General features: G+C 53.6%; 1 protein-coding gene across 1 annotated transcript; it reads right to left on the reverse strand.

The window, feature by feature from the left end:
• Positions 1-10,108: 10,108 nt before the first annotated feature.
• Positions 10,109-13,516, reverse strand: MNX1 (motor neuron and pancreas homeobox 1). Its single transcript, XM_065629830.1, has 3 exons — positions 12,757-13,516; positions 10,546-10,706; positions 10,109-10,441 (listed from the first exon to the last, which is right to left on the reverse strand). Exons 1-3 carry the CDS (start codon positions 13,514-13,516, stop codon positions 10,109-10,111), a joined length of 1,254 nt encoding a protein of 417 aa, XP_065485902.1.
• Between the last annotated feature and the right edge of the window lie 6,551 nt (positions 13,517-20,067).

The following is a 20,067-nucleotide window of genomic DNA, read 5'->3' on the forward strand; positions in this document are numbered from 1 at the left end:
TGCCATGTTCAACAGCTTTTTTCCATGGTCCTGCTGGCCAAACTGTCCCAGCCTCACGGGGGTGGAAAGGCTGTCAGTGCGCTATCGGTGCGCGTACCTGCCTGCAAGCTGTCGCTTCTGTGGTCCAGTCGCATCCCAAGGGTACGAGGCACATGTGAAAAGGAAAGCTGATACCATTTTATATTTTTGTGTGTATTAAAAGATATATATCTGTATAAATACAAGTAGAACTAGTTAATGTATATAATATACATTTTAATATATTTATTATTTTTAACCTTGGAGAAAAAACCTGTCACCAGCAAAGCCAGCCCTGCCCAGGTGTCTGTCACAGCAGCAGGGCTGTCGGTGCTGTGAGGTCTCCCTGTCATAGCAGCAAGTTCCAGTGCTGGCAAGCGGCTTTCTGCAAAACTGCACATCAAGCACTGTCCGCAGCAGAGGCTGCTGAAGGAGTTACACCGGGCTTGGGCACATTCTGCCTTGCCTGCCATGGAATAGTGCAGTGCCATGAGCAGGGTAGGGGAAAGGGACCTGGGGGTCCTGGGGACAGCAGGGTGACCATGAGCCAGCACTGTGCCCTTGTGGCCAGGAAGGCCAATGGGACCTGGGGTGGATTAGAAGGGGGGTGGTCAGTAGGTCAGAGAGGTTCTCCTGCCCCTCTACTCTGCCCTGGTGAGACCGCATCTGGAATATTGTGTCCAGTTCTGGGCCCCTCAGTTCAGGAAGGACAGGGAACTGCTGGAGAGAGTCCAGCGCAGGGCAACGAAGATGCTGAAGGGAGTGAAGCATCTCCCGTGTGAGGAAAGGCCGAGGGAGCTGGGGCTCTTTAGCTTGGAGAAGAGGAGACTGAGGGGTGACCTCATTAATGTTTATAAATATGTAAAGGGTGAGTGTCAGGAGGATGGAGCCAGGCTCTTCTCGGTGACAACCAATGGTAGGACAAGGGGCAATGGGTGCAAACTGGAACACAGGAGGTTCCACTTAAATATGAGAAGAAACTTCTGCACAGTGAGGGTGCCAGAGCCTGGAACAGGCTGCCCAGGGGGGTTGTGGAGTCTCCTTCTCTGCAGACCTTCCAACCCGCCTGGACACCTTCCTGTGTAACCTCATCTGGGTGTTCCTGCTCCGGCGGGGGGATTGGACTGGGTGAGCTTTCAAGGTCCCTTCCAACCCCTGACATTCTGTGATTCTGTGAATAAATGTACGATAACACAAAATACAGCATGTTGAGGTTTCTTCTTATTGAGGATTAGACTGTTAGCCGACATCAAACCTCTGTGAGAAACATTCCCTGATCGTTCCAAGAAAAGAGCTGCCGCTTAAAATGTCCAAATTTCTTCCATAAAGGAGGTTTGGGGGAGCTACTACCTCATGAGCAGAAAATAGCTTTGAATTGGTAAAAATATACTCCGCTGGAAAACCAAGCAGCTACGATTGCAACGTTAATCCTTACGCCTGACAAGCCAGTGGAAAATACGGCGTGATCTGGTTTAGATGCATTTAACTAAAAGGCGGATGCTTCATTTTTTAGCTGTATAGCAGAAGATTTCAATTCCCCTTCTAAACAGCACTATCCCCTCACAGCTATTATCACGGTTTCAATTTTTGTTTTCTTTTAAGCCGGACAGCGATGTTTTAAACTTTCTCTGTTTTCTGTATCAAAATTAACCGGGGCAGTCAAGTCTGGTTTTTAGCTTTGGCCGGAGTGTTACGCTGATAAATCATACGCGAGTCCTTTTGGCAGGGTTTTAACACCGCACCTGAACGGGCCAAGTATCTGCGGGGCTTTTTTTTTTTCTGCAACTTGACATTTTTCCATTGTCCTGCCCGCCGGGGACGACGGGTCGATATCAGTCGTGCTCCGAAAGCGCAGACGCGAGCGGGTCTGCCCTGCTTCGCGCCAGCAAAGGGGTGCAACCCAATACCGCGCTTAAAACACATCTGGGATCGTTTGGTTCGCATTGTTCTGCGGGTGAACTCTGCACGTGAAAAGTTACAGCCCGGGAGCAGCGCCGTGCCAAAGCTTAATAAATGCGCAAGTGGCAACTCTAATACCCAAATTTTTATTGCTTTGAGTGTAATAGGGGCTTAGTGCCCGGCTACGTCCCATGTGTGCGAGAATCAATACGTGATTTTTTTCCTGCAGTAGATGAAACAATTTTGTTTTCAGGAGACGATTTGATCTGTAGGGTCACTTTTCCAAAGGCAGGGTATAAGTTCTACCCAAGACTTTTTGGGCTGGACTGATTTCAGGAATTGTAGGTAGAGATATGACTCTTTTACCATATGCCACTTCTTGTGATTTCGTCTCCTGGGGGAACTTTCCTTCGCCCTCCAGGAAAGCTTAGTTTACCGTGAGGCCCGCAGGCATGGATGTCACAGCTGCCCGTATAAAACAGCCATGCTATCGGCAAGCTCTGGTGCGACCTGCAGCCTTGCTTTCAAACTAATTACAGTAGCCTCCCGCTCATTTAGATGCATCCACAATTCAGAATCGGTTGTCACGTGGTGTCCCTAATAATGCTTTAAGGAAATGAAATGAGAATCCATCAAGAATAAGTTTAGGAAGAGCCAGCTGGCACCGAATGTTCCTTAAAACTCGTGTCCTAGGGCAAAACCAACTCATGCACCAAAACCAACTCACATTGCGTGATTGGAGGACTTCAAAGGGAATATATTAAAAAAGTATTAACTCATGTAACTGGAATGAGAGGTACAGTCTAAGATTATAAATAGAGACCTTTTCCTTTTTGTCAGGAACAGTGAAATGCTCGTTTCATTTTCAAATGTGAAAGATTTCCAAGCATGACACATTTTTCATTAAAAGCTCCATTATGGACCTTTTACCGTTCAGATGGCGAGAGTACCTTCACATCCCTCTTGGGTGTGCCGGTACACATGGCCCCGGCGTGAAATAACTGGGAATATTGTTTGGAGGCGGTGAAGCCCAGTGCAGAAACAGTCAGGGGATGGAGCAGCGCATTTTTCTGGTATAGAGACAATAAGTCAAGGTATGCTTAGTGTCATCTTGGGGAAAAAGAAGTCATCTTGATTGCATTTTCTAGGCTTGCATCTTATTCACAAAATCTCTCCTCCTCAGCCAAAGCTGTAGATTCTGGATGAATTTTTTTCTTTCCTTACTCTGCAGTTCAACTCACGCTTAAAACATTAACTAGATGGTGTTTGCTTTCCAAATTCCTTAACTAATTGATTTGTATGAAGATGAAACTAAGCCTGTTGGTCTCTTGAAGGTTTTTATTACGCCAAGGACTATGCAGGTACTGTGCCACAGAGATTAGGAAGCAGCACAGAAAGGCAGGGACAGGAATTCCAAATCGTGTTTCCTACAACAATAAAAGCTGTCGAGAGAGGCTCTAGGGAGCTCTTCACCAGCACTTTGGGGCTTGAGCAACAGGCAATAGATGGGCTCAAAAGCTGCTGTGGATTTTGAATCGGTTCATTTTTGTAATTTGTGATCTGAAAGCACTGTGAGTCAGATCCAGAGGGACACTGGACCCATCAAGGTTTCTTGGGCTGCCCTGTTCTTGTAAAACTTAATACCAGGTTTGTGAGTTTAAAGGCTTTTGACACCCTCATGGATGCTGAGTAACAGTTTCCCTGGAGTGGCCTCTCCCGGGGAGGAGCCAGGGCTGCCCAAGGCTGATGTGGAGCTGTCGGAGGCACAGGATTAACAGGTTTTGCAGAAGCTTTTTCGACACTATCCCCTATTCCTCCGCTGCTAAAATCAACCCTCAAATCTAACCTCTAGATGCATTCATCAGTCCTAAAGATGAAGATCTGGAAGAATAGAGAACTGGGAGTTTCAGGGATCTTGCTGTCCTTAGCTGATGAATGATTTCTTTTTCCCATCCCCAAAGCAAAGAGCACCCGTGAGCTGTAGTAACGAGAGAGGTGACCTCTGGGCAGCTTCAGAGCCAACAGAACAGATGTTTTTCATGGTGCTTGATGCAAGCTGCTGGGAGCTCCTGCCCCCTGGGGTGATCCAGCTTTAGGTGCCTCGGTTGGCCTTCCAATCTCAACGTGACTCCATGGTCCCTGCAGCTGGACAGGTCACACACTTGTCTCCTCGATGTCATACAGCAGGAGAGGCACGAGATGAGCTCACACCCCAGCCCGCCCATCCATGGGTTTCTGCGACACAGCCGGGGTCTCGCTCCTCTGCTGAAACCTCCATCATGGGCTTTCCATCCCCTGAATACTGCATTACACTGAACAGCGTCTGATCATGGGCTGAAGAGTGAAAATGTGGATAAAATATAAGTTTTAGTACAACAAACCATATACTTGCATAGCTGTTTTTCTAGCTCCTCCATAGTCATTAATACTGGCCGTGATCCTTTCATCAGAGGTTTCCAAGACACATGAAAAGGCAAAAAAAGTTGGGAAAACCAGCTGTTTGATGAGATGGAAGTCACAGAAAGGTGAAATAATTTGCACACATTACCTAAACAAATTACCTGCAGAACAGAGCGGAGTGCCCTGATGCTCTGAGCAGGAGCATGGAGGCAGCAGATCTGAATCTGCTTCTGCCAGCACCCTCAGCTCACCCTCACAAGACCATATGAAATGCTCATCTAGAGCTTAAAAATCTTCAGGCCACAGTCAGTCAGGCCCTTCAGAAACGCTGGGGGGCTGAGAGCATGAGAGGAATGAAGGTAGTTCGAGAAGATCCCTGAAGGAGGGTGAGAGCCGCGGCAGGAGCTGGGAGGGGAGAAGGAGACAGCAGAGACAGCAGGAACCACTGGCTGACGCTGCTGAAGTGTCTTCTTAATTATCCCTGGCAAAAGAACAGTGATTAACATCAATGACTGTGGACAACCTTTATGTAATTACTCATTAACATTTCTAAAATTGCACCTAGCTGCTACAGCAATACATGCTTTATGGATTCATCAAGTTGAAGTCCAGAAAGAATCATTAGATCGTCTATGCAGACCTCTGCGCATCGCCAGCTGCTATTACACTGCAGAAATTAGCTTGGGCTTGGCTTTCACGTACTTTCCAGAAAGGGCATCCAGGGATAGCAAGTGAGGGACAAGAGACGTTGTCTAAATTGGGATCGCTCCCCTGCCTCATCCCCAGGTTAAAATCCATGCCGGCTGCCTTTTGTTTGTATTTATGGAAGTGGTACCCACAGCCCCGCAGTGCTGGATGGGGACAGGAATTCTCCACCCCCGTCTCCTCTGTGCGGGAAGAGAGGAGGCAGCTGAATTAGAGGCTCCTGCATTGTCCATCCGTGCTCCCTCTTCAGACACGAGTCCCACCTGCCAAAAGCTACCGTCAGCCAAGAACATTAACAGAAGTCCTGTGAATAATAATTTCAAATAATGGATTAATTAGAGGAAATTGTGATCTGCTTGCAAATGTCCTGCAGGCAGTAAAATGGAGCTAAGCCTCCCAGCTACACAATTCATTGCGAGCCACTGGCTCTTCTGGGTTTTACAAAAAGAAAAGGATGCCTTTCTTCTCATCTACTGATTTTAGAAACCAGTCTCAGGTTTAACCCAGCAAAACCTGTTTATTTTCCAACAGGAAGCCGAATGCCCAATTTTGATAGTAGCTTGTGATCAGAGAAAGACCACTAGATGACCACTCTGGCCTCCTACACTTTGTGGGTGATCCCATTTCCATGCAGGCGCTTCCATTTCCACACAGGGAGAGCCTCAGGACTTCAGTAAGCCTAAAGATCTTCAGCCCTCCAAGTATGGAGAACAAGGTGGTAAATACTGCCCAGGGCCACTGCCCTTGCAGATGACTCATTGGAGGGGACATTTCACAACCACTCACTCCTCAGGGCAAGAAAAATAAACAAAAAAGTCCCAGAAAAGAAAAAATCACCTCATCTAATTCAGGACAACCCCAGCCCACCATAGATGTGATCCTGATTGCACGAGTATTGGTGAAAAAATAAAAAATCCATTATCGCAGTCACTAAGTAACTCCAGAGGATGTGCAGTTGGTATTTAACTCTGGCCAGACCTGAAGCAGCATTTTGGGGGCGGAAGGACTGTAATTTGATCACACAACACCCAAGGGAGACTAGTGTCCCCTGGGAGCTTCATCCCTTCCACTATTTGTCCTGAGTTGCTGTTCGTGGGATTGAAACAGATGACCAAGAAGAACCCTGCGTATCGCAAGGATTATGTAGGGCTCAGGAATTTTAAAATAATGTTTCTGCTTTCACAGCTGAAGCACTGTGCAGTTCTCCTGGCACCCACAGCACACGGAGGAAAGCTGGGAAAGAAAGAAGGGGATCTACGCTGACATTCACCACGCTGAGAGATCTCCGGTGCCCGAGGTGGCACCTGGGGAACCAACCCTTAGTGCAGGCCCCAGCAGGGAAATCAGAGCTGGGAACACAAATCAGAGCTGGGAACAGCTCTGGATGGATTTGTGGGACCAAGGCAGCCGCTTGAAATCACCTGGGGAGCGGCGGGCATGGAACCCCCCCACCCTTGGGCCTGCAGGAGTAAAGGGAAGGCGAGTAAGAAGAGGAGGAGCGAGTGTGGGACTGGGTCTTACTGAGAACTAAAGGAAAAGCTGACATTAATCCCTTAGTTTTGGATGAGCATAACAGTTTGGACTTCAGAAATAATCAATAGTCTGTCTGCTAGTGAAGTATTTTGTTCCCAGCAGTTTCATGGAGAGTTTGAGAGGGATTATATATTTATGGTTTCCCATTTGAAAGACTTTTAGCAGGTTTACCTCGAACATATGGATCCTATTGTGGTTCTTTTGTTTTAGCACTTAATGCTTATGAAATTGCCAGTTAATGACATCCATGCCTAAACCATGTTGCTTTTTAAAGCAAAATGTCCACCAAAGGTCCATGTTCATACTTACCACTTCTCAAGTACAGCAATGAAAGTTTTAAGAGGCTTGTTACCTACTGCATCTGGGGCAAGAGAACCAATCGAATAATGAAATCACAAACAGGGGGTTAGATTAAAGCCTTGCTAGACATGCCTGTGCCGGGTCTTAAGGCAAAGTGACCACACCAACACCAACGGAGCACCCTGGGGATGGCTGCGGGGGGACCCCAGGGAGATGCTCAGCCGGAGAGTGCGTCCCGTCCATCCCCAGCCCGGCCTTTGGCTGACCTGGGGCTGCGGAAGAAAAATGAGGCCCCTTGATGCTGCCCGGCTGGGCAAACTCCGGGGCACCCGCCGCTCGGGGGCGGGCGGGGAGCGGAGCGGGGAGCGGAGCGGAACGCGGAGCGTGTCGCACCCGTTACCGGGCTCCGCTAATCACCCCGAGCCTTTGATTGCACTGCACGTGGGGACGAGCCTCCTCACTTCAAAAGAGCGTGGGAAATCCTGATTAAAAGGGTTTTCTCCCCCGTCGGGATCGACACCTTCTTTGAAGCCCTTCCAAGCGACAACGCAAACGCACCCACCGCCAAAGGACCGTATCTATATTTTAAGTGACTTTAATTTCTCTTTCCCCCCTCTCCTGCTCTCTTTCCCCCTCCTCTCCTTTCAGTTTTGGAAACACCTGGTAAGTTGTAAAATGATTTACGAAGTGAAAGTGTTAAATGAGGCCACCAGCTGTAAGAGTGACAGAGCTTTATGGGTTTTATTAGGTGCCCTATTATGGAAAATAAACTTTAATCCGTCCATAAAAACAGAATCTGAAAAACATATTTGCCCTTGTAGTCTGGAACACTGAAGGCATTCTTGTGAGACGCTGGGCTTTAAAGAGATTAATTTTATTAAGACAGACACAATACACCGGTAGGACTTTGATACAGAGGCCGTGAATAGCTGCCTGTGCCCCGCAAGGCTGTTTTTCATGGGGCTGAGACGCGTTTGGACACACACCTCTTGGGCACACACAAAAATTCTGGCCCGGTGGCGCACCTCTGCCAGTTTAATTAGCGGGTATTTAATTGAAAAATAATGGCTGAGGGAGGATCTTTTCTGGAGGAGTGATCTCAGGTACCTCGGGATTTTTTATTGTTCTTATTTATTGCGGGTTTTTTTAAGATAACGATGTGTCCTTCACGCGGATGTGTTTTGGATAATTTAAGGTGTAAGCAGAGAGGTAAATCCTGCTGGAAGGGAGTAATGCGGAGGAGCCGCCGCGGCCCTGCGCGGGTGTTGTGCGGATGTTGCGCGGCCCTGTGCGGGTGTTGCGCAGATGTTGCGCGGCCCTGTGCGGGCGTTCACCCACGAAGGTGCAGCCGCAGCCAGCGGCGTGGAAAATCGCAGAGCAACTAATGCCTTTTTTTTAATATCGCCTTAAACTCTCTACAACGTGTGGCCGAGAGGAAATCGTTTACAAATTTGAATCAGAGCCTCCAACGTGATTTTTTTTCCGTGCAAGGAGGGAGGTATCGATCAAGCCCAAATCAATTTTATCCCGATCAAGTTTTCTGACCCATAGGATCCATCCAGATTTATGATTTACCCAGTGAACGCGCGTGATTTACGGCGTATCCCCTCGGCGCCCTGGGTGTGCTGGGCTGGTAAACTAATAACTAAGCGCGTTGTCCCTAAATGCCACCCCCGGCCGGCATTGCCTGAAGCTGTCGGTCACGGACAACTCTTCTTCGTGTCATCTCATGCCATAAGCTCATGTATATGCCGGACTGTGGTGAACGGGAGGGATTGTTATAGAAGCCATTTAGAGGGGCCGTGCTGCTCTTACGTGAAAGGTTAACGCGGTTTGTTAAAAAAAAAAAAAAAAGAAAAAAAAATTAAAAATAAAGGCGTACGGGAGAGGGAACACGCCTTATTTGAAGTTCTTCATCCTCCGGGGCTCTACGGGGAAGCGAAGGCGCCCGGGATGCGGGGGGCCGGGAACCGCAGGACCGGCAGGTCCCTCCGCCCACTTGCGCGGCCCTACGCGGGAGCGGGAGCCTCTCCGCGCCGTCATTCATTAGCGGGAATGAATTACCAGACGCGGCCCCGAGCTGGTGGGGATGAGCCAGTGATTATATTTAAATTCGCTATAATTGATTTGGGGAAGAGCTGCGGTGACAAGGATGAATTGATCTGCAAATTTATTGGCGAGATAAATCCCGCAGTTATCGAAAAGCCCGCGCTTCTCTGCCGGGGCGGCCGGCGGGGGGTCCCGTCCTCGGTACCGGGGAGGGCACGGGTGCCCCTCGCCCCCTTTTATCCGCCCGAGCTCCTCACTCGTTTGTGAACAGAATCGGCCCTGGAAAGCAGCGGTGCTCCTTTATTTCCTACACCCCGGCCTCCGGGTTTGCAGCCCCGCAGGGGAACAGGGGCTCCGTTGCTGCCCGGGGTCCCCCTTCCCAGCCCCGGGTTCGCGGGGACATCGCAGGGCAGAGGACACCGGTACCCGGGTGGGACACGCAGCTCTGCTGCCGGCGCGGGGGCTGGAAAGCAGCGAAACAAAACTCGGAGAGGGGGTGAAGCCGTCCTGATTCCTCTCCCGTTCCGAGGCGCTTCTCCCGAAAAAACCTCACACCGATGTCAGATATTGCACTACGGCTGCAGCACCGAATTAAATTCGGGTTGGAAACTTGTTCCCTACTCCTTTCCCGGTGCTTCGGCACCGCCCAGAGAACCAAGAGACATCTGCAACCCCGGCCCGGGAGAGCCAAGCATCCCCCCCTACATAGAGCGCTCATGAATCTTTTAAGTACAAAACACCGTTTATTTTCCACCCCATCACGCAGGTGGGAAGGCCTGGGGAATAATTTAGCATGCATAAGTAGAGGCGTTTTTTTTTTTTTATAAATACGATATACAAAAATAAAGAAAGTATTGAGATTTCCAGCAGTTTTAACGTTCATGACATAAACGGTTTTCCCTATATATAGTAAGAACAAAACATTTCCAATATGCAGCAAAAGGAGCGCACTTCCAGGGGGCCAGTATGGGAGGGGGGCCTCAAGTTTTGTCTGATTTTTTTCAGTCAATAATAACACTGTAGTCACCGTGAATCCTCTTCCCCACCTGACATGCGGGGAATCCTCTTCTCCATCCCCCTCCAAGCAGGGAGAAATCGGAATAAAGAGGGGAACAGGGCCGGTGCCGACCCAGAGCGGTGGGGCTGACCCCCCGGAGGGATGGGCAAAGCCCGCGGCTGGAGGGAGAGGGGCCTGTGGGGGGAATCACTGGGGCTGGGCTGGGGCTCCGTGCCGGCCCCGGGGCTGCGTGTCCTCCTCCTCTGCCTCAGAGCAGTCAGAGGAGTGGTAAGGGCAGCATCGCCCTGCCGCTGCTGCCTCCTCTTCCTCCTCCTCCTCCTCATCGTCCTCGGGCTCGCTGTCGGGCAGTTCCCGCATCCTCCTCCCGCCGCTCTTCTCCGGGGCAGGCAGCATCAGGTCCTCATCCCCCTTGTCCTCTCCACCACCCCCCTTCTGCTTCTCGGCCTCCTGCGCCGCCTGCTCCTTCGCCTTCTTGCTGCGCTTCCACTTCATGCGTCGGTTCTGGAACCAGATCTTCACCTGTGAGAGACGGAGCGGGGGGGACACAGACAACATTTCATCCACCGCCCCCCAGTCATGGCAGCATCCCCTATCTGTCCCTCACCGCGGGGCCGGGGACTCACCTGCGTCTCGGTGAGCATCAGCGACGTGGCCACCTCGAAGCGCTTGGGCCGGGAGAGGTACTTGTTGAGCTTGAACTGGTGCTCCAGCTCCAGCAGCTGCTGGCTGGTGAAGGCCGTGCGGGGCCGGCGACACTTCCCCAGCAGGTTGGATTGCGCCTGAGCTGGGAGAGGAGAAAAGGGGGAGCGCGGGGGTGAGCGTGGAGCCGCCCCCCGCGACCGGGCATCTCCCGGGACGGGGCTGGGAACGGGGGAGGCAGGAGAGGTGGTGGGAGGAGGTTGGGGTAGGATGGAGAGTTATCCGCCAGACCGAGGGACGGATCCCCTCTAGCTCCGGCGTTTCACGGCTTACACAGTGTCAGGGGATTCCTCATAGGGAGGAAAAAAAAAATTAATTAAATTAATTATTTTAAATAAAGAAAAGTGTCTCTTGATTTCCCAAGAGCCTAACGAGCGCTAGACAATAAAGCAGAGCTAGGGATCGCGGCGAAGGGGTACCGGGCTCTCCGGGGAGCAGCAATTTGCTTCATTTAACGCTTTGGTTAAACCTGCCGCGTTCCCAGACTGCCCCTACCCGCCGGCTTTAATTAACGGGATTGCAGACGGGCAGCCCCCCGGCAGGCCGGGACCAGGACCCCTCCGAGCCGCTGCGCATCGCTCCGCCGGCTGCGAGCGCCGGGCACCGGCCACCCGTCGGAGCGTAAATGAGCAGCGAGGGCTGGAAAATTGTATTTGAACGAAAAGGAAAGAAAAAAAATTACCTATATCGGCATGTTTTCCGTGTTCAGAAAGAATAATTAAAATCGGGGAAAGACTTAAGAAAAAAAAAAAAAAGCCCGGTGATGAATAAAGGGCAGCGGGGGGGACCGAGCCCCTTTGCTTGGCCTGGACAGCCCTGGGGATGCGGCGCGGCTGCGCTACCGCTCATTTCGCGGAGCATTTTAGCACTTTGGCTTATTTGGTTTAGGGAAAAAAAAGTAAGTAAATAAAAACTTCGAAGGGGCAGCTCTCGCTCCCCGGCCGCGGTTGGAGCCCGCTCGCTAAAGCGGGCAGAAAAAGAAAAAACAGGACACTGTCGGCTCCTGGACAGCAGCGCCGAGATTTTCTCACTGCGGTGCGATTTTCCGAGGCTCCATTCTTGTTTCTCTCCGGCTATTTATTCCCCTCTGCACCTTGTTTGAGAAGCAGGGCTTTGACAGCTCTCCTAATTATTTTTTTCCTCCTGAATGTTCCAGTCTAAACAACCCCAATTCTAGAGAAAACAATGGACTTTTTTGTCTGCGAATGTGTGTGCAGTGTATGAGAAGGGAGGGGAAAAAAAAAAAAAAAAAAAGAAAAGAAATCGCAATTCTTTTCCTGGCATGATTTTTGTAAAACTACACCTCCGGTATTGTTAAATCGGCCATTCCCACAGAGAGCTCACACCTCCAAAAATGATCTGTGCCTAAACCAGATGCACACGAGGTCCCCATCGCCATGAGGCCTAGTGCTCAGCAACCTGCCTCTGCTGGGACTTCAAGATTGTCTGGTATAATGCAGCGTTTTCGGCTTTCCCTGGGCCCGAACCTAAACTGTTCCTACTATATTTATTTTGTGACTATTTATTATCCCCAGGTAACGCGGAATTCCACATTTTTGGCTGACTCCAGATCCTCCCTATGCCCGTTTGCCCAGAGTAGCCATCCAAAATTATTATAATCCGATTTCCGATAAAAGAGAAATAAAATTAGAAACGGTAGCTGAGTAATGGGACCTGCCGCCCGGCTTTTGGTGGGCATACTTCGAGACCAGGTTTTTTGGGGAGACCCTGATGGCTCCTGCCCCTGCCCCGTCCCCACTTCCCCCATCTCCAGGGGCTTTTGCGCACAGGGAACGGCGGGAAAGGGCGTTTGCAACGGCAGGAAACAATTTGCCACCCTCCTATTCAACCTGCCATGAACAACCGAACTGTTAGGGGCTCCTTAGGGGTCGGGAATGGTGAGGCGACCCACACATCCCCCCTTCCCATTGCGGATTGCTCTTTTCTCCTTCCAATAAAAATTAAAGTTAAAAATGAAATCAAAGTCACCGTCTGCTTAAATCTGCAGCCCATTTACGCGTGGGTAGGGAGGGGGTTTCTTCTCTCCGGGAATGAGACAGCTCCCGGTAGGCCCCTGCAGCGGGATGGGGAACGGCGGGGATGCGGCTGAGGGGCAGAGCGAGGCAAATACTCACAGTTGAAGTCGGGCATTTTGGGCAGGATCATGCCGGCGGTGGAGGCCCGCAGCCACTGGTCCAGCTGGAAGGTGCCGGCGCTGAGCTTGATGGGGTCGGCGGCGGGGTGGGATGGGTGCGCTCCCTGCACTTGCGAGTAGGAGTAGGAGAGGGCCGGGTGCTGCCCGCCCAGAGCCGAGTAGCCGTACACGGGATGCCCGTAGAGGGCCGCCTGCGCCGGCATGCCCGGCCCGCCGGGCGCCGCGGGGTGCAGTCCCAGGGCCATGCCGGCCGCCGAGGCGTGATGATGCGGGTGGGCGCCGGTACCGGGCAGGAAGCCGGGTTTGGGGACCAGGGCGCAATGGGCGGCCAGGAGGCGCGGCGGAGAAGGGCTGTCGGTGCGCAGGCAGTCGGCGGGGCCGCCGGAGGGATGCTCGGAGGAGGATGAAGAGGATGAGGAAGAGGACGAGGAGGACGGGGGGCTGCCGCTCCCGCTGCTGCTACTGCCGCTGCCGCCCAGCGAGGTGACCAGGGCGAGCGGCGCGCTCTGCCCCGCCGCAGCCGCCTTGGGTGGGTCGACAGCCAGCAGCGCGTCGATGCGGAAATTTTTGGACTTTTCCATGGGGCTGAGGCGGGAGGACCGCGGCGCGTCGGGCGGCCCCGGGCCGGCCGCGTCTCCCGGCAGCGGCGGGCAGCAGTGCGGCCGCGCTCCGCGGCGCGCCCCTTCAAGGGCCGCAGGCGGCTCCCATTGGGCCGGCGCCGCTGCGGCCTCGCCCGCCATTGGCCCCACCGCCCACCTGTCACGGCGGAGCGGGGGCGGCCCGCCCCCTTCCACCCTGCCCACCCCCGGGGACTCCCGGAGGGGCGGGGGCAGCGGGCTGGGGTTAACGGGAGGGGAAAGTCCGGTGTACGGACGGAGAATCGGCTCCTGTCGGCGAGGAAGAGCCCTCCCAGCCGCGGGGCTTGCCTGGCTTTGCCGGCCGAGGTGGCTTCCGCCGCGTATTCAATGACAGTTTTCCACCATTCTCGCTCACGGCAAATATTTGCCATAAACGCGCCGCCGACCGCTTTTTAACGAGTCGGAAAGAATAAACACCTGTGGGTCAGGGAGTCAAGCCTGCCACCAACCCCCGGGTTTGTCAATAGTGTTATTAGACCTGCTTATCTAACGCAAACACGCTCGAACAGAAAAGGGAAAGAGCAGGGCGAGGGGTCGCTCCTTCGCCAGGGTCCCATTTCCCCGGGGAGGGGGCGGTGGGGACGCCGCAAAGCCGGTGTGAGCGGAAGGTCAGGCCGGCACGAAGCGCTGCCAAGGTAAACACGCTCTCCTTTCAAAAAGCCTTTGCTAGCTCCCGGGAGAAGGCGCTTGGCCGCGGGAAATGCCCGTGTCGTGGATCCGCCGCCGTGAGTCCCCTCCGGGAGGGGCTGTTTGGCACCCGGGGGGCGGCGGGACTGTGTACCCGGGGCTGCCGGTGCCACCGCGACAAGGGTGCGCTGCCTCACCCCGCCCGGCCCCTGGGGTGGGAATAATAAAAGCAATGAAAAGAGAGGAGGAAAAGAGGCAAAAGCAGGGAGAGAGGGAAAAAAATAAAGAAAACTGGAGTCCAACAGAGCAAAGAAATCATCTCACGACTGTGCTCTTGGTCCCCTTCTCGCCACTGCTCCGTGGGCAGAAGGCCCAGAGCACCGCTGCGGGGGGTGTGTGCACATACACAGGCACAAACACGCACCCTTTGCCCCATGTCCTAATACTCCCCTTCTCTCCTGCACTGACTTATTTTTCCTCGACCTCCCTGATCGGAGCCTCGGGACACACTCTGTCACACACAGCAGACAGACACAAGCAGAGACAGACACAAGCAGACACACAGACAAAATCACGGCAGGCACAAGCAGGACAGACACACACATACAAACGGTGCAGACACACAGACAGAGCACCGCAGACGCACAGACACAGACAGGGCAGGCACACAGACGCACCTGTACAGGCCAGGCACGACCACACGCGGCAGATGCCCACGCGTGGCACAGTGGAGCCACACGACAACACCCACGCACAGATGTGCCCCACACAGGCACACGGTTACAGGCAAAGCAGATGCACCCAGGCGCAAACAGCCGCTCGGCACCGGGAACCCCCGCATGCCGCCAGCACAGCCCGCACAGGCCGCGGGGCCCCCGGGGACGTGCCCCGCAGACCTCCACGGCACCCGCACACCCCCTGGCCCGGGCCCCGCGGGGAGCGGAGGGGGAAGCCGAGTCGCAGGGTCGCTTTTATGAACCGCTTCGGTTTTGCGGGGCCACCGGTGGGCTCCGAGATACAGGGCGGGGGCCCAGGGAAAGGGCCCGGGGGGAACAGGGGCCGCCCCGGGGGCGCTGCCTCCCGCCGGGGCTCCTCGGCTGGGACCGCGTTTCCCCTTGAACGGCACCTTGGGCCCCACGCGCGGGACGGTCCCACGGCAGCGAGTGTCCTGGACAGGGGCTTGTCCCCTTTGACCGACGCGGGGGGGTATCGGACCTGCGCCTTCCTCCTCCATCCCTGCATCCCGGCCTCCGGGAGGCCTGAGGGTCACCTCCCTTCAATGCATCGTGGGCAAGGGGGACATCCAGCCCGCTGGCAACGGGGACGCGGCTGTCACCGGCCGGGCACCCCCGGGCGCGGGTTGTTCCGCATATACAGACAGCACCTCATGGTACATCTTTGGGCCCCTTCTCTGTGCAGTTTAGGGGAGGGGGGAACGGAGCTGCAGGGGTTTTCACCCAGTGTACGCGCAGAGCCATGAGCGCACAGCTGCGCCCAGGACACGGGTGGGGACGTGTGACCGCGGCCGGGAGGGATGCGCGGCTCACAGCGGCCGGCGGGCGAGGGTGGCCGGTGCCGTGAACGTTTCTCCAGGCTGTGCTGGGGCGGAAGGTACGGCCGTCTGGTTGGGGGTCGAGGGCCGGCGCCGCATCATCCCCCCCCGGCCCGGCCATCACCGCCTCCCCGGCTCGCCCCGTCCGGGCATCCCGCACCTCCCGGTCCGGTGTCACATGCGGGCATCGTTTGGTTGATGGACGTGTGGAGAAGCCTCCCCCGCGACCCGCAAATTCCATCTGAGCAGCGAGCCGGCCCCGAGCGGTGATCCTGCGGCCCGGCTCCTCCATCCGCTCCCCGCAGCCCTTCGGGAACACCCCAGCGGGGCCAGCCCGGCCCCTGCCCGCCGCGGCCGCTCGCCTCTACCCTCCTGATCGCTCCCTAGACTGCCCTTCCTCCTGGTGTAGTGCCGAGACAAGAATTTCGATATTCAGATATTTTTTTTTAATCGAGGCCATTTTTTTTCTTTTTTAAGTAATTTTCCTTTTTCTTCCCCCCTTTCCTTTTTTTTTTTTAATTGTGTTTTTGTTTTGTTTTAGTGGCTTTTTTTTTTTCTCCCCCGCTCCGGTCCATGTGTTTGCCCCGCCCCAGATGCCGCATGGCATCCGGGCCGGCTGAACTCCCCACGGCTCCCGCACCTGTGTTGATCCAGTATATTGCCCGGGAGCCAACAATGCGCGGTTATCTCGGCGGAGATAGCGCAAGGAGCGCGCTCCCCCGACACCTCCGGGTGGTCCCCTTTCAGCAAAGCCCCCGCTCCCCCGGCCATGGGCAAACAGATGCCTATCTCGCCTTTTGAAAAACCGGGGCGGTGCACGCAGGGGCTGCGTGGGGCCGTGGGTTAAACCCTGGGCCGTCCCACGCCGCGGGCTGCCCGGTGGGAACTGCGGAGCGCCCGGAGCCCCGCGATGAGGTGGGGTGTCTCAGTCCTCTGAATTAAACCCCTCCAGCCCGGTCTCTCCACGCCGGCCGGTCTCTTCAAAGCCGTTACAAACCTCAGGCGCGGGGCCAGCGTTATTGCCAAAAACACATATTACACTGCGACATTCTGTAAATGAGATAATGATACATAAACCTCCCTGATAAATGCGACATCCTCGGGATGTCTCCTCTAAATTAGCCGCTTGCATTGACTGCTAATAATGGTGAGTTTATGAAAGCAATTTCAGTGCAAAAAGCACAGGGTCTTCTCGGTCTAATCAGCCTGCCTCTCTTAATGGATGAGGGGGTCAGGCGGAGAATTATTGACACTCTGCTGCCCTTAACCTGTTTCCCAATAAAGCTGATTAGTTTTTGTCAATTCATCAGCTAACCACTCTCGCCGGGACTGCATCAAAGCCTTATTTGCTCAGGGGAAATCAACAAGTCACAGATCAGATCCATTACGGAGCGGCTTCGGCTGCAGGCGGGTCCCGAGCCGGGTTGCTCCCTGGTATGGGGGATTGTCGGTCCCCTGGGGGAAAACGAGCCTCTGCGAGTACTCGGGCTGGCATCACCAGCCTCAGGGACTTGGAAAGTGCTTATGCGTTGTGAAACTTTTTTCTTTCGCCTGGGAAAGGAATCCGGGGAGGGCCCCGGGCAGGTCACAAAGGCGGATGGGTCCGCACCAGCACCTTGTCCTTGCTGGGTGCTTGAGGGCGACAGCCTCTGCACGTCGCCTCTCAGGAAAAGGGCATTTGATGCACTCCGAGGTGTCAGCCCTGGAGAGAAGGGACAGTCTGCAAACGGACTGCCAAGAACTTTTCTTCGTCCCAAAGTCCCGCAGTTGGGGAAAAAGCTGTCCCTGCGTGCTTCCTCCCCACTCCCTCAAGTTTTGCCTGGCTCTCGTTGGACTTTCTATTCGGATAATGTCAAGTAAAAAATTTAAATGTATTTCTACGACTGCTGCGATCATGGCATCTGGCGCGCTTTGTCTGCAATAACGAAAGTTTGATAGTTTTTGCTCATCCACAAGAAAACAACAAAACCCACAAATGTGCGCTGCCCCTTTAAGCCCCGACCGACAGCCTCTCAGTCCACCCCCCTTCAATTTAATTTCATTAAAACAGAGCATGAATATTTCTATTAAACCTAAAATGAAATATGAAGCCATTTAGACTCTGCCTGCACCAATCACCCAGATTTATGACTTTTATTCATCACATCAAGAGCTGGGAAAAATGAATTTTCTTCACCCAGGAAGGAAATAAAAACCCTGCCTTGGTCATTTCCAGAAAGCTGTTAATTTGCCCGTGTGGTAATTACTTTCACAATTAACTAAAATACAAATCAACCTGACAAATTGGTTTAGTTTATATATTAATTAGCCAGTTTAAATTTATTCATTATGAAAAGACAATTTAAGAGGACCTCGGGTGTCTGTTTTATCGCAATAAATTATTGTTAGGAAATGGGGGCTAATAAAATATCACAATATTTGAGGGCATCGCGCAGACGGGGAACTGCCGCTCCGCTCCCAGCGCTGCCCTGCGCGGATCTTCCGCGGGCCGGAGCGCGGGTCTCCGCGGGGCCGAGGGGGAAATGGCGATCAGCAGAAGGAGGAGGAGGAGGATGAGGAAGGCCACCCCGCCCCCGCCCCCCACCGCGCTGATTTAACACTCCGTCGATAAGATCATTCGATGCCTTTTAGCTTGTGATCTTTATAAATGTCCCGCTATTAAATTAGAAAATGATTCTCTCCTCGTTTAATTGTATTCTTTCGTTTCTTATTTCCAATTAATTAGTCCTATCGACGTTACAATATTTTAAATGACTGGAGTCCGTTTACAGTTTAAAATATATGGGTCAGCGCGTGCAATTTTAGACTAGGCAGAACTATATAATGCGCGTTTTAACTACTCTTCTCTCATACGTCTTAAACATCTGGCTAAATGCATCATTTGGAAACACCGCGGACATTTTACGCGCTTGGTACCGGCCGCGCCGCTGCCCTTTCGCGCCCCGCGGAAACACGGCGGCGGTGGCTGCGCGCAGCGCAGATTTCTGAAAATCGCTTGCGCCGCTTCTTCCGCCGGCGCTGCGAAGAAACGGACGGTTAAGGACAAAACGTGCGGTTTGGGGGAAAAGCTGGGTGGTTTGGGGGGCTTATTTTTAAAAATTATTATTTGTTTGGTTTGTTAGGTTTTATTTATTTACCTATTATTATCATCATCATCATCATCATCATCATCATCATCATCATCATCATTCCCCCAGCATAGCCCTGGAGTGCTCTGGGGGCTGCGAAACGCCTTTGGGGCTCCCCTCGCAAATCTCTCTCCCACACCCCCCCAGTGCAGGCGCGGCAGGCAGGCGGCATCGCAGGGGAAGGGGCGAGGGGCGGCGCAGAGACCCCCCCGCCGCTGCCTGTCCTGGGCAGGAGCCTGTGCTGGGGACTAGAGAGGAATAACGGGATATGAAATATATATTAAATACATATAACGGGGTATTAAATAACCAGCCCCCTCCCTGCCCTGCCCTGAGCACTGTTCTAGGGATTTGCGGATTGGAGGGGGACATTCATGTCCCTCCTGTATCAGGAGCAGACGGGGTGGCCTGGTGCTCTTTCACCTTCCCTAGTCCTCTCTCTCGCGTGGGAAAGACCCCCAAGAGCTGCCCTAAAAGAGGGTGGGCAGCATGGGTCGCCTCCCTTAACTCCTCCAGGGTCATTCCGCCCCCTCTCCCAGAGCAGGCACAGGCTCCATGCGGTTCCCCTTCTCTGTGAGCTGGGCTGGCTCTGGGCCCTCAAAGCCCATGGGGGGACACCTGAGCATGCAGAAGGCTGAGGGAGCAGCCCCTCAGGAGCAGGCTGTCTCCAAGAAGGGAGTGACAGAAGCACCGAGGGGGACAGGCGAGCATGGCTGGGCTGTGGCAGTGTGGGGGTGTGGGTGACATGCTCTGCTCCCCTTTCCCCTTGGGGATCCCTTTGGTGCAGATGGACACAAACACCTCACATCTCCTGGTTCTTTCTCCCTCAGCTGGTGCCCCCTCCCTGGTTCAACCTGCCCTATCCTAGCCTCCACTGGCTTGGGGACCACTGCTGGAGCTGCGTATCTCAGATACCATGTCTGTCCACAGGTACCTGGGACATCCTTTATCCCAATGGCCTTTCGGGCAGAGATGAGCTTGGCACAGAGTCACTCCTGTAGCAGGTGGAGTTTCTCTTTGCTGTCCGCAATTTACTTCATGTCACTGGTGCCTCCAAATGCAAGTGGTGTCCCAGGAGAACCTTGGGTCCATAGATCTTGGAAGCTGCCTTGAGCTTTCAAGATTCAGGAGATGCCAGCCTCAGTCTCCAGCCTTGTCTCCACGGGACCCTCCCTCCAACCAGGCAAAGCTTCTTGCAGTTGATTTTAGGGGAATTATTTGGAGAAATAACAGATCCATGTGGATGGAATATGGGATACCTGCCCCCCTCCAGGAGACTGTGAAGATTCTCTTCACCTTCATATGGTTCAGCTTTGGGACTGTTTGGGCCTCCAATGTGCATGTCA

The sequence above is a fragment of the Caloenas nicobarica genome, chromosome 2, assembly GCF_036013445.1.
Source record: "Caloenas nicobarica isolate bCalNic1 chromosome 2, bCalNic1.hap1, whole genome shotgun sequence".
Lineage (NCBI taxonomy): Eukaryota > Metazoa > Chordata > Aves > Columbiformes > Columbidae > Caloenas > Caloenas nicobarica.